The sequence below is a fragment of the Cupressus sempervirens genome, chromosome 3 (assembly GCF_028749045.1).
Source record: "Cupressus sempervirens isolate cs-2001-9-10 chromosome 3, ASM2874904v1, whole genome shotgun sequence".
NCBI classification, from domain to species: Eukaryota; Viridiplantae; Streptophyta; class Pinopsida; order Cupressales; family Cupressaceae; genus Cupressus; species Cupressus sempervirens.
In genome coordinates, this window is record NC_143120.1 from 1010790593 (window position 1) to 1010805033 (window position 14441).

Sequence of the window (14441 nt, forward strand, 5' to 3'; positions counted from 1 at the left end):
TAATTTTATTGTATTTTGTTTAAAAGTAATTTATTAAATATTTTAAGACTTTTTTTAATAAAAAATATTTATCATTAAAAAGAATTTTTAATTTATCCTTAATGTGCATAGTTGTATGCTAGTGTATTAATATTTGGTTTAATTTTATTTAAATAAACGATTTATTAAATCTATTTTATCTTTATATGTTTATATCTTCGTACCAAAATATGGCTTAGAATACTTCCTCTAAATCGATTCTTATAAGATTCCAAATAATTGAACCGATCAATTGAAAGTATCAATTTTACAAATTAAAAATCCCACATTTAGTTACGTAAGAATGATTGCAATAATATTAACCTACAACAAGAGCTCTTTGAGAGTTGGAGTCCCTGCCTCTAGGGAAACAAATTGGACATAATGTTTGTTAAAATTATGGTTTTGAAAAGAGAAGTTATAAATTTTAGCAAATTTACTTTAGATTTTTAGTTAATATTTTAAATTTAAATTTTATAGAATAATGTGGCGACTAGCCATTGTCTAAAAATATACAAAATAATGTAATGCATTGTAAAATTGCGAGATTTGAATGAATAGAGTTTTAAAAATTTAAGATTTTTAGAATTTTATTACATAAGTTAAATTTGGAGATTAATTGTTTTTAATTTTTTTAATTAATATATAGTAAAGTTTATATATATAAAGCAATACGATTCTTAATAGCAATAATATATTTTAATAAAAAATCAAATTTAGTAAATATTGATTTATATAAAACCAATTTTAAAAATAATATAAAATATATTAACATTTTTAAATACTATATTCAAAACTAAAATTGTGATATTAATATTGATAAGACATTATTTTTCTTGTGAAAGATAAAAACATGACTTTTTAATAAATCCAATCAACTTGTGACAAATATCTAAAAGATAAAGTTGTAATTATTTTATAACTCTAATGAACTTGTAACAAATATACAAAAGATAAAGTTGTAATTAATAATCAACTTGTCACAAATATGTAAAAGATAGAGTGCAATTAATGAATTCATTAATGCATGTTAGAAAATATTGTATTTTTTGAAATGGAAAAATAAAATAAATCTCACAAAAAATGTAATGGGCCAATTAGAAAAAGATAATAAATTAATATAAATTAATTTAAAATAGAAAGTTTGTTGAACTTTAAGAATAACTTTGGAAATAGAGTAATTGTTCTCCAAAAATTAATAAAAAGATAAAAAAAATATTAGTACCCTGCGTATTTATATAGGCAGGGACTAATAAATAAACAGGGACTAACAACTACAATTTCTAACATTTAACAAAAAAAATAAACGAAATCTCAAAAAAAAAATCACATGTTACGAAAATATAAATTACGAAACTTAAGACATGACAATAACAGAACAATTGAAATGTTTTTAAGCCTCGGCAGATTGATATAGATTTTGCAGTACAATATCTGCTAGTTCAATCGTGTTGCATCATTTTTCCTCAGTTGCCGGAAAGCCGTAGGTCATCCGTCTTGAACATATCAAGTTTTCCTGGAACAAGTGGAATGAGTGTGGAGTGGTGAAAATGCAGAGAACGTTAGCAGCACAATATACCCCTTCCATAAGCCCTAGTCACTTTCATGCCCCCATTAATATTGTCAAGTTTTCCCCATTGAAGACACCATCACGTGCTCCGGTCCTGAAATCTTCAAAGTGGGGTTTAAGGGCCCAGGGGAGGAGACAGCTCGTGAATACCAGCTTCAACCGCAAACCGGAGATCGTATGCCTTTTTGACGGGTTTGGAAAAGTATTTGGAGAAGACGCAAAGGTATGAATTCTCTAGCTCAGTATTCTCTCGGGGTGCTTCTCCTTGCGCAGGCCCTAATAGCATTGATTAAGAAAACCCTACATCATGCGGGCATTTCAATTTAGTAGCTCGAAACTCTTAAAAAATGTGGAACATTTGAAATGGTGAAACAGTTTGTTTTAAAAACATGCAGGGTTTCTGCATTTCAACAGTGTCAAATTTCCATATTGTTTTCAGAGCGGAACGATTTAACTGACTCTTAGTTCGTTATCGAGGCAGTCACAATGGCCTATTTCTTGAATTCGAGCGGAAACCCACCATAAGAATAAACCACTCTTCTGTGCCTCTGATGGATGCTAAATTTTCATAGCTCAGCACAGACTTAAACTTAGGATATCGTGTGCCGTCAGGCTGGATTACTGGTGAGGCCACTCTTAACATATTTGTGGACAGAACTGTGAATTGTTTCTACCAGTAGACATTTATTAAACTCCTTTTAAAATTTTTCATGAATAGTGACATAGTATCCTTGGCTAACAAAAGCCATGTATATACCGAGGAGAGCGCTAGCTATATTTTCCGGGGCATAAGTGTAAGAACCGCTTGTAATTTTTATTTTTGATGGTTTGACAATTCGTCACACACTTTACATGAAGTGACTCAGTTCTATTTTTTGAGTTATGGTTTTCATATGTCTTCATGATTATTCATGGATAATAACGATGACATTCATGGAGCTGAAAACAGGGGCAGCATGATATAAAATTCAAATAGAAGTTGCTCAACCAGCAAGTCAAATTCACAAGCTAGAATTTCAGTTTATATGGATTGCATTTTCAGAACTGTAAAACAACAGCTGCTTGCACTAATGCTTATTCACATTACAAAAAGAGAGGATTTATCTCATTTGCAATATAATTTTCTGCAACAGGTATACCTTTTATTTTACCTTATATTTGAGCTCTTTTTATTGATCTCCCAAAAGCTTCAGCCATAATGATGAAAAGAAATGGCGATGTGGGATCTCCTTCTCTAATACCTCTTGAGATATCGAAGAAACCTTCCGGGGTTCCTTTAATGAGGAGTGAAATTTTAGGAGTTGGGATACATTTGAAGATAGTGTTAATCCATTGGTGTGAAAACCTAAAAGCTTCTAATGATTTACATAAGAATCTCCAATCCACTATATCATATGCTTTCTATATATCCAATTTCATATTTGTTTCTAGTTGCTGAATGAATTGTTTCTTGAATGATGATTATACCATCTAAAATGGATCTTTCAAGTACAAAACCTGTTTGTTCCTCTGATATGAGTTTGGGAAGGATCAATTTGGGGCGATGTGCTAAAGCTTTTGAGAAGATTTTATATAGAGTATTGCATAGAGCTATAGGTTTAAAGTCCTCAGGTACTTCTGTAGAAGCTTTTTTGGGAATAAGAGTAAAGAAGGTATGATTGATCTTTGTTAATAATGATCCACCATTTCTGGATGCTTCTATGGCTTCCCATAGTTCTATCCCAATTATGTCCCAACATTTTTTATAAAAGAAAGCATGAAAGCCATCCGGCCCTGGCAATTTATCAGGGTTAAGACTTAAAAGTGAAGATTTGATCTCTTCGAGGGATAGGGGTTTGTTAAGTAATTTGTTATCTTCTATTGTCACTAGCTTCGGGATGTTTTCTAGCATCTTTTCTTGAGCTTTTATATTAGAGAAGTCATAGTTATTTATTAGATTTTTGAAATAATCCACAAATACTTTTGCTATATTCACTAGATTTTCAGTTATGTTTGCTCTATCCTTGATCTTCATAATTTTATTTAAAGTTTTGATAAAAATAGTGCTATTATGAATTTTTTTGTGTTGCGATCCCCTTCTGCTAAACATGTCTCTCGTGATTTCTGTCTCCATAAAATCTCTTCTTTTGCCAATATTTCCTCCTGCTTTGTTAGTAGTTCTTTTTCTTCTAAATATTTTTTAGTATCCATTCCTTTCTTTATAACATCACTGTTTAATGTTTTTAGGTTTTCTTCATTATCTAAATTTTCTTTGAATATGGTATTGAAATGTGTTTTAATCCACTTTAGGATATTTTCTTTGATCATTTTCATCTTAGAAACAAAGCAATACATTTTTGATCCTTGGAAGTTTCCCTCTGTCCACCATAGTTTTATGTTTTCCATGAAATTAGTATCTAAAAACCACATTTTTCATATTTAAAGGGATTTCTAGAATGTCTAATCAGTTCAGATAATTCAGTTTTTATCGGATAGTGACTTGACCCTGCTATGGACAAGATAGTTGACTGGATTACCATGTTTATGTCTCTTAATTCTCCTTTGAATAAGAATCTATCCAGTTTTTCTGCAATGTAGGTGAAGTCTCTCCTTCTATTGTTCCAAGTATAAGTTTCATTGCTGGTTGGAATATCTAGAAGCTTATTTTGCTTTATCCACCTTTTAAAGTCTATTGTTGCCTGTGTGATGTGCTGCATTCCCCCACTTTTTTCATCCAAATTTAAAATAACATTAAAATATCCACCTATACGTATATTTTCCTTGTGATAGTCTCTCGCAAATATACTAATTTCTTCCCATAAATGATTCTTATCTGCTGTCTGTGTTGGCCCATATACATTGATCAGGATAATTTGGAGATGGTTCTTGATACTCTTTATTTTATAACCCATCCATTTGTGATTCAAGATTATCATATCTAAGATTATTCTCCTTGAATTCCATATCATCCCTATCCCTTTGGATGCTCCTCTTGATTCTTGTAAGACTATTTTCCAACTTCCAAGTTTTTTTCCGTAATTTGATTCCCTCTTCTTTATTAAGTTTGCTTTCTTGTATTAGTATAATTTCAGATTCAAAAAGAGATATGTTTCACTTTAATAATCGTTTTTTGCTAGAGGCATTAAGGCCTCTAGCATTCCATGTTGTAATCCTCATATTGACATGGGAAGGCTCTTCCCTTTCCCAACTTTTAGAATTTGAAAAAGTTTTTTCTGTTCTTTAGCCTGACCATCTACCTCTCTTAGTTCTTTGAGTGATTTCCTCCCTCGTTTTGACTTTTGTTTGCCACATTTTGGTGTCTTGATGCGTTCCTGATTAACTGCAATACCCAGATTTTCTAGATTCTTTTGAGCATTGTTGATGCTTACTGTATTACTTTCTTCTTCCTCATTTCCTTTTCTCCTTTTAGTTCTTTAATTATCTGTTCCGCTAAATCAATCTCATTCTCATGTTGTTTTGTATTTTCCTCAATCTATATTTCCCCTTCTTCAGATTATTCTTTTTCAATGTTCTGTTCTAGATCCATCAGAATTCCATATTCTTCCCAACTCTACCAAATTCCTTTCTCACTATATTCTTGTAGATTCTGACTAGTGTTTTGCTTTTGGATATTTGGTGTTTTTAAGAATTCTTATCCTTCTGCTAGAGATGAAATTTTAGGTTCTTCATCCTTTTGTGTTTCCTCGCTGGCTCTTACTTCAAAAGGATCTATTCCATTGGCAGGAGTTTCCTAGAATTTGTAGCTCCATTTTTTGGCTTTTTTCTGATGCTAATATTACTCCATTGAGTTGTTGATGCTGGTGGAATTATGTCTACTATTTCCTTTTCTACTTTCTTTGTACTTGGAGAGTTGCTTGTTGTAAAAAGCCATTCATTTTAATATCTTCAATAGCTTTGGTGCTTTCCTCATTCTGAAGAGGAAACTCTACATGCTTGTTCTGAAAAAATTGGGCTATTTTTCTCCGTGTGTTGATTCTTTTCCAACTGTTGTTTTTCCTCTTCTTTGTTCTTCTTCTAAGGCTCGTTAGTTTCTGATTTTGACTTTCTATTGATTTTATTTGCCTGTACCTTTTTTTGTTGAAAAATCTCATTTTGATCTGTGGTGTCATTAATTTTGAGTGTGATTTCTTCACTGAGTTTTTTAATACTCTGAATATTTTCCTCAATTTCTATCATTTCTATTTATGAGTGTACTATTTCTTCTTTTAAGCTTGCCACTTTAATACACAGTGCATTTAGTAGATCAACTCCTTCCTTATATTTTTGCTGTGTAATCTGATTGATGTCTACTGCCTCTGATTTTCTAGATTTCTTTTGTATACTTTTGAGTCCACTTTGAAGGACCTTTGGTTCTATTATCTCACCTTCTTCTATCTCACTATTTGTGGGTATAAGAAGGCTATTTGTTATATTTTGTTGTCTGATCTCTCCTCTTTTTTGGTGATTGTGTTGTTCTTTTGCATCCAACTCTAGGTGTTGTTCCTCTACATTGGTATCCAAATGAATTTGAATTGCTTGTTGCCACCCTTTTCCTATCTTTGAGATATTTCACATGTCTGATGTTCCCTTGATAGATAGAGAAGTTAATCTTATACATTTATCTATTTGTGCTAATTTTGATGAATTCTTGGTGATAGAGTTCTAGTTTTAGAGTAACTAAGAGTTTTACTGATGTAGACTTGATATGGTGAGGTTCATACCCCTTGATCCCTCCTAATAACCCTCCAATTTGAATGAATATCCCAATGTTGCATAATTCAGCTGGGATGTTATTTAATGTTATCCAAATTGGAAGATTTAGGGAGCTCACCGGGGTATCATTAAAATTGGGTTTTCATTTTAAAAAGTTTAGACTGCACCCACTAATGAAATTGAGAGAATTTTTAAGCAAAGATGCCCTGATACTTAAATCTGTGCAATGCAAAAAGACTAAAAATTCTGAGAGAAAAGTTATACTTACCTGTTTGGGGTCCATTGAATTGAACCAATTGATCATTTTTGACCATTTTGCATTTGGCGTGGACCATACTGCATATAGACCCCTTTTGTTACAGTCAAACCATCTATCTTCACTAATCTTGTTGCTGATGATGAAGGTAGAGACTACCTTTGCGTATGTTTTCAGGCAGATTTGCGGCTGTAAATTTACTATGCTAGGATTATGAGAGGGGAATTGTTTGAATTGGAATATGGGTTTATTTAATGAAGTCTTAGAATCTGTAATAGGTAGATTAGAGAGAAGATTTGAAAATTTCCTAGGTCTAGGGTGCACTGGAATGCCGTTTGCATCTGAAACTTTATATGGTTTATGAACTATCTGTGGGGTGGGATGTTTCAAGCTAGTTAGGGCTTGCCCTTCCTTGGAGCCGCTATCAAAGTTTGCATTGTTTGAAATCTCCTTGGATGATTGCGCACTCCTTGCATACTTTGTTTTCTTATAGAAATCTGCTTGTTTTTTCTGCCTTTCTTCATCTCTTTCGCTCTTGTTCTGTTCCAATTTGCTCTGGAGATCCTTGGAGTTTTTGTATTTCAAATTTTGATTTCGGATCTCCTTTTTGGAACAAACTCTTTCCCATCCTTTTTCCTCATTGATTATAAGCTATTTCATGCATTCTTGGATTTGAGAGGTGAGGAGGCTTCCTGGATTGCTTACGATTTTGTTCAGCAATCTCCTTGTTTCACTCCTCATGCCTCTTTATGAGTGCTTTGAACTGGTTTCTGAGTGGGATCTGTTCCTTCCTGGAGTTTGCCAGCGATGAAAGATTTTTCGATTTTATGGGAGAGCTTGTATTTCTTGATTGATTCTACCATGAGCGTTAGGGTTTGCTTTTTTCGAATTTATGTAGCAGGTACTGCTTTTTACAGATTTGCTTTTCCTGCCATTCTATTTTTTTGAATAATTAACATTCAATTAAGATTAATCAATAGTTATTTAAAAGTGATTGCAATAATATTAATCTACAACAACTACATAAAATAGAAATCTCAAAAAAATAGAAATCACATGTTACAAAAATATAAATTACAAAACTTAAATACATGACAAGAGAACAATTGAAATGTTTTTAAGCCTTGGCTAATTGATATAGATTTTGTATTACAATATCTGCTAGTTCAATCGTGTTGCATCCTTTTTCCTTAGTTCCCGGAAAGCCGTAGGTTGTCCATCTTGAACATATATAAGTTTTCCTGGAACGAGCGGAATGAGTGTGGAGTGGTGAAAATGCAGAGAACGTTAGCAGCACAATATACCCCTTCTATAATCCCTAGTCACTTTCATGCCCCCATTAATATTGTCAAGTTTTCCCCATTGAAGACCATCATGTTCTCTGGCCCTGAAATCTTCAAAGTGGGGTTTAGAGGCCTAGTGGAGGAGACAGCTCATGAATACCAGCTTCAACTGCAAATCGGAGATCATATGCCTTTTTGACGGGCTTGGAAAAGTATTTGGAGAAGACACAAAGGTATGAATTCTCTACTTCAATTTTCTCTCGGGGTGCTTCTACTTGTGCAGACCCTAATAGCATCGATTAAGAAAACCCTACATCATTCTGGCATTTCAATTTAGTAGCTTGAAACTCTAAAAAAATGTGGAACATTTGAAATGGTGAAACAGTTTGTTTTAAAAACACGCAGGGTTTCAGCATTTCAACAATGTCAAGTTTCCATATTGTTTTCAAAACGGAACGATTTAACTGACTCTTAGTTCGTTATCGAGGCAGTCACAATGGCCTATTTCTTAAATTCGAGCGGAGACCTACCATAAGAATAAACCACTCTTCTGTGCCTCTGATGGATGCTAAATTTTCATAGCTCAGCACAGACTTAAACTTAGGATATCGTGTGCTGTCAGGCTGGATTACTTGTGAGGTGTACATATTTGCGGACAGAAGTGTGAATTGTTTCTACCAGTAGACACTTATTAAACTCCTTTTAAAAATTTTCATGAATAGTGACATAGTATCCTTGGCTAACAAAAGCCATGTATATACTGAGGAGAGCGTTAGCTATATTTTCCAGGGCATAAGTGTAAGAACCGCTTGTAATTTTTATTTTTGATGATTTGACAATTCGTCACACACTTTACATGAAGTGACTCAGTTCTGTTTTTTGAGTTATGGTTTTCACATGTCTTCATGATAATTCATGGATAATAACGATGACATTCATGGAACTGAAAACAGGGGCAGCATGATATAAAATTCAAATAGAAGTTGCTCAACCAGCAAATCAGATTCACAAGCTAGAATTTCAGTTTATATGGATTGCATTTTCAGAACTGTAAAACAACAGCTGCTTGCACTAATGCTTATTCACATTACAAAAAGCGAGGATTTATCTCAACTGCAATATTATTTTCTGACCTCTTTAGCTGATGTTAAATCATTATCTCTGGAGATAAGCAGAACCAACAAGAACAGATGCTCAAAGTCAATAGAATGACAGCCAAAGTGATATCACCAACACGTCCCTCCAAAAACCTTTACTTGCAAAATATCTAGAAACTCCAGTGATAATATCTTTGCCTATATTCCTCAGCTTGCCATAAATCATATCATCCCGGTGCCAATTGCCACTGCTTAGCTAATAGGCAGATGATATTGCAGGAGCTATGAAAACTATGCCGTTCCAACAAGGGTCACACACTGACTCAGAGCCAATATACATTTCACACAAACTCCTGTTCATTTGGAATAAAATATACCAATAATAAACAGCTTCAAATAACTTGTCAACCTTTAATATAGCCTCACTCCAATCAATTAAATCCACATATTGAATAAAAGGGTTGGCTCTAAAACATACTCAAGGCAACATTATGAATATATATTAATGGAAGTTTATACTTGCCAAGCCTTTGTAGAAGCACCCAAATAAAGTTTGGACTGACAATAATTTGCTAATTGATACTCATTATGATATCCCTTGAGTCGACCCTTTACAATAATCAAGGCAATATTTCTCAAGCCACATTTTGACAATAGTAATAGAAAATATTGAAGGATCTGCTCATTGAGAACTCATTGTTATTACAATAATAGATAGCTTCTATTATTAGTTAATAGTTATCTATTTGTAATCTATTGTAAATATTAGAATGTTTCTAATATTTAATCAGTCTATAGATAACTGTTAGTTTTCTATTAGCTAGAACATAATGTTTCTATTCTCTACGATCATGTCCTAAGAAAACATTGTTCATTCTTCTTGTATATATTGACCTCTCGGTCTTTGTTAATAACAAGCAAGTTTATAACCAATTACTTTGTAATATGGTATTAGACCCAATACTTAAATTTTTTTCGACAAATTTATAATTTCTTTCAAAATTAATTGCCGAGTTTTTTTGAAATTATTTCTGACTCTTTCTCTACAACCCATTTAGGGTTTTTGTTTTGAGAAATTCAAATGCGGAAATCTGGGTTTTTTTGTGCAAAAATCCGAGTACAAAATAACACGTTGTTTTGTGAAAAGTCTGACTAAAATTGCAATTTTAAGAAGGATCCACCAGTGTGCAGCATTTTTGGGATAAACCCATGGACTTCTACTGTGTTTAGCGTGCAACCATGACCTAGAGTTTGAAGCCATCACCATTTTTGAAGCCGTTTTCATAGACTAATTTCTGCTGTTGCGCGCCTGATAAAATGTCATTATTGGGTGTTGAATCTCCATTCTTTGGTGACGAATCTTCAAGCTCTAGCAACATTGGTGAAAAAATGACCTTCTTAGTAGAAAAATTGGCCGCTTGCTACCTGAAATCGCCATTTTTCTGCAACTCCTTCCTTCCATGGCCGCCAACTAGGGTTTTGCTTGAAAACCCTAATTTTTTGGCAGAAATTTCTTTTCTAATTATAAATTCTTGGTGTGTTTATCGAGAGCTCAATTGGTTGTTGTTAGTTTTTTCTAGGTGCCTTGATTTTTGAGTTAGCAGATCCAAAAACCGACAACATATTCTTTCTGGGTTTTTCAAGCTCTCTTCTAAGTACCACTTCAATATTTTTGGGTCTTTCGTTTTTTTTGCCTCGAAGTACCTGCCTTCATATTTTCATGCTTCTTTCATTGAAAAATGAGCTATGGCATCTCTGACTTATATTCTGCTCGAGAACAATTTAGAATTCAATGGTCAGAATTATGGCACTTGGAAGCAGTGGATAATAGCAATTTTTGAGTATAGAAATATTGATCAAATTGTTCTGGGTGTTACACAACGTCCTGCTCTTGGTATTGATCGGGATACATGGGATTTGAATAATCGGGAGGCAGTGATGCTTCTCAAATTATCTGTAGTTGATGATCAACTCTTTCAAATTCCATCTGGCAAGATAGCTGTTGAGATATGAGTGCATCTCAAGAATCTTCACGAGACTTTTGACAAAAGCGAAGCTTTCTTTTTGAAGAACACTCTGTTTTCTATTATCATGAATTAGTGAACATCGCTCTAGGCTCACCTGAATAGGATTCAAGAAAGCTGTGATTAGTTGCTTGCCATTGGTCGCAAGATGGAGGAAGAGGACATTTTGGTCATAACTCTCAGAAGTTTACCCAAGTCCTACAAGCATTTTATCGAGACTCTCAACATCACTTCTATTGTTGTTGATATGAAATCCATAGATCTCTGCACACTTCTGCTTCAACAAGATCGATGGAAACAACAATTTTGTAGTGGTTTCAGCTCCACCTCGACAGAGTAAGCCTTTGCTGCTAAATCCTTTTAGAAGGATAAAGACAAGTCTCAATGATCTTCTTGGCAGAAGTCCTTTGTTCTAGCTTCAGAAGGCTCTCGGAAGAAGAAGAATCAATGCAACTATTGCCACAAGTTTGGTCACATGAAGGTTGAATGTCGGAAACACTTAGCTGCCCAATCTGAGCAATTAGGTTCACAATCCAAAGCGAACAGTGCAGAGCACACTGAGCGGATGAAATCCGCATTTTACGCCTTCATGGCTAAAAGACCTGCAAATTATGTGAAGTCGTTTGCCTGGTACATTGATTTAAGTGCCTCTTGTCATTTCACCCACTGCGGAGATTGGTTCATTGACTACTAGTCTTATTTAGATTTTGTTATTTTTGGTGGCAGAGAAGAGCACCTTTGTCGACAAAGGTAACAATTCAGGTTCAGTATGGGAGGAATCTCATTTTTCTTGATGTGTACTACGTTCCAGGGATGGAACTAAATTTGCTTTCAGGCAATCAATTGCTGCGACACTCTCCATAGTTGGATGTCACCTTCAGTTCACATCAACATATCATCATTGATAGGGCGACTTAGTCTATTGTTGAAGTGGGTCTTAAGGATCATGGTCTTTTCCAACTAACTGATTCTGGTGATTCTTGAGACTTTGCTATGGCTGCTCGATGGTCTTCTGTTAGCACACTTTGGCATTAGTGATATGGGCACTTAAATGTGCATTATCTCTCTTAGCTTGCTCGTGAAGAGCTTGTCCTCGGTTTGCCAGAGATTTAGACTTAGCAACTTGGAGTTTGTAATGTATGCTAGGCTGGGAAGCAACATCTCACACCTTTCCCTAGCGGCGATTCATTGTGAGCTTCTTAGGTACTTTAGCTTGTTCATGTTGATATCTACGACCCTATGGCCACTCCCATTCTTGGGTCCAGGTATTTTTTGTTATTTGTTGATGACTTCAGTAGAAAAATGTGGGTATATTTCCTTAAAAATAAATAAGATGCATTTAATGTATTTCAAAAGTTTAAACCCTTAGTTGAAAAAGAGTTTGGAAAATCTATTATTACTCTTAGGTTAGACAATGGGGGGGGGGAATTTGTTCTGATGAATTCTCTAGCTTCTTGGATACTCATGGCGTCAAATGCTAGTTAACCACACCCCACACACCACAACAGAATAGTGTAGTTGAATTTTAGAACAAAACAATCACTAAGATGGTTCTATTATTGATTAATGGTTATTTGTTTGTAATCCATTGTAAATATTAGAATGTTTCTAATATTTAGTCAGTTTGTAGATAATTGTTAGTTTTCTATTAGCTAGAATATAAGGTTTCTATTCTCTGTGATTGTTTCCTAAGGAAACATTGTTCATTCTTCTTGTATAAATTGACCTCTCGATCCTTCTTAATAACAAGCAAGTATTTTACCAATTACTTCGTAATAATTGTAAATATTACACTTCAAAAATCACACCATTCATTCTTATAATACTTTCTCTTGGCAAGATATTTCTTTTTAATTTTTTTATCTGTAATGAAAATTTGTCTCCAAAGGAGACTTCACACAAATTTGGCTCAATTGTGAACTTCATTGTGACTCCACGCCCATGAAGACTTAGGTTTTCCTCTAACCCTTTTGTCAAACTCCTAAAGGTTTTCATCCCCGTAAATCATAAATTGTTTATCAAATCCAAATGCATGTCAGATACTTTATAGTGGAACCCCCTTATAAAGATCTCTACAAAGCATCTAGAAAGGTTGTCCGACTTGACATCACTAGAGAAATATATTTAACATAGAGACGGTATTAGAATATCTTGTTGTTTTATTATAATTAAAGTAAATTAATTGATATTAAGTCATCATTTGAATATTTTATTTATTGTCATCTTAGTAAGAATCAGTTTAATTAAGGCTAGGAACAAGGTTAGACTTTAGTAATAGGAGTCAAGGTTTTATGATAATTTTCTCTAGCAGATTAAGTCTAATAGAAACGTAGCCAAGGGTTGTTATTTATTTTAGTACGGGGGACAAATGTAGTGGTCTATCTCTCTATATATAGATATCCTATTGCTATCTAGGGTTGATATATTTGTTCTTTTCTAGCATCCCCTTTTCAATGCATTAAAGTAGGATCCTTTTATAACCCTATGTTTTAAATTTGGTAGGATATATTGATATAATGGCCAATCCTTATTTACCTTGTTTAGATCTCGGAATCAATAGAAAGCTTTATACCCTCATTAGTTTTATCCTCCATTTTAGTTGTTTTTCGGATCACCATTCACCATTTTCGATGGGAAGTTTATGTGGAAGGAGATTAGGGTGACAGATTAGCCAGTACATGCGGAGGACTGCCTTGGAGATGTAATTCTTATTATTTGTCTGGTATTCAGGCATTATTAGTAATATATGTACTCTTATGTACTTATATCTTTATTTGTATTTTTATATATTAAATACTAAGTTTTCTTTCTTAGATATCTATCAAAAAAAAAAAAAATATATATATATATATATATATATATATATATATATATATATATATATATATATATATATCTTTATTTGTATTTTTATATTTATACATATCATATTCACGGGCTGATACATAAGATTCATGCTCACATTCTTTCCTTTCGTCTATTCATGCTTGCTCTATTTATAATGGTTTGTGAAACAAGGATCTTCAAATGTATATTCCAGAACAGTAATAATGTGAGCAATACTAACTTTCAGTGATGCAGGACTCCTTACCCTACTAACCATTGGCAGTAGATCCATAGCTTTCATTGGCAAGTTGTTCTGGAGGTGGCATCAAGCATAGAGGCTTGTCATAAGATAACTTCTTATTGTTCATATTTATATTGTTATATATTTCTTATGTAACACCTAGCCTAAGTCTATAGGCATGGTGAAAAGTAGATAGTGCCTTAGTTAGCCTAGTTAGGGTTATTTTTAGCAACACGTTCAGTTTATTAGATGTTATCTCCGATTTTGAACATTTAAATGAGGATTAGTGATTTTTCATCAAGTGATTTTCTCTAGCGATCGGTTTGGAAACTTCGAAACATGCACAAACGATTGAAGAATTTCTCAGATGTTGTAATTGTAATTCCCTCCTAGATATGTAAGCAAATATGGAACTTTGGAATAGGACTTGGACC

At 33.6% G+C, this 14441-nt stretch overlaps 1 protein-coding gene across 1 annotated transcript in view; it reads left to right on the forward strand.

The window, feature by feature from the left end:
* The first annotated feature begins 1368 nt into the window (after positions 1–1368).
* The window catches only part of LOC149570158 (uncharacterized), a 40256-nt gene continuing 27183 nt past the window's right edge, over positions 1369–14441 (forward strand). The window contains exon 1 of the mRNA XM_089822819.1: positions 1369–1811. Coding sequence (XP_089678945.1) covers positions 1569–1811 — 243 coding nt within the window. The 5' untranslated portion in view covers positions 1369–1568. The remainder of the gene's footprint in view (positions 1812–14441) is intronic.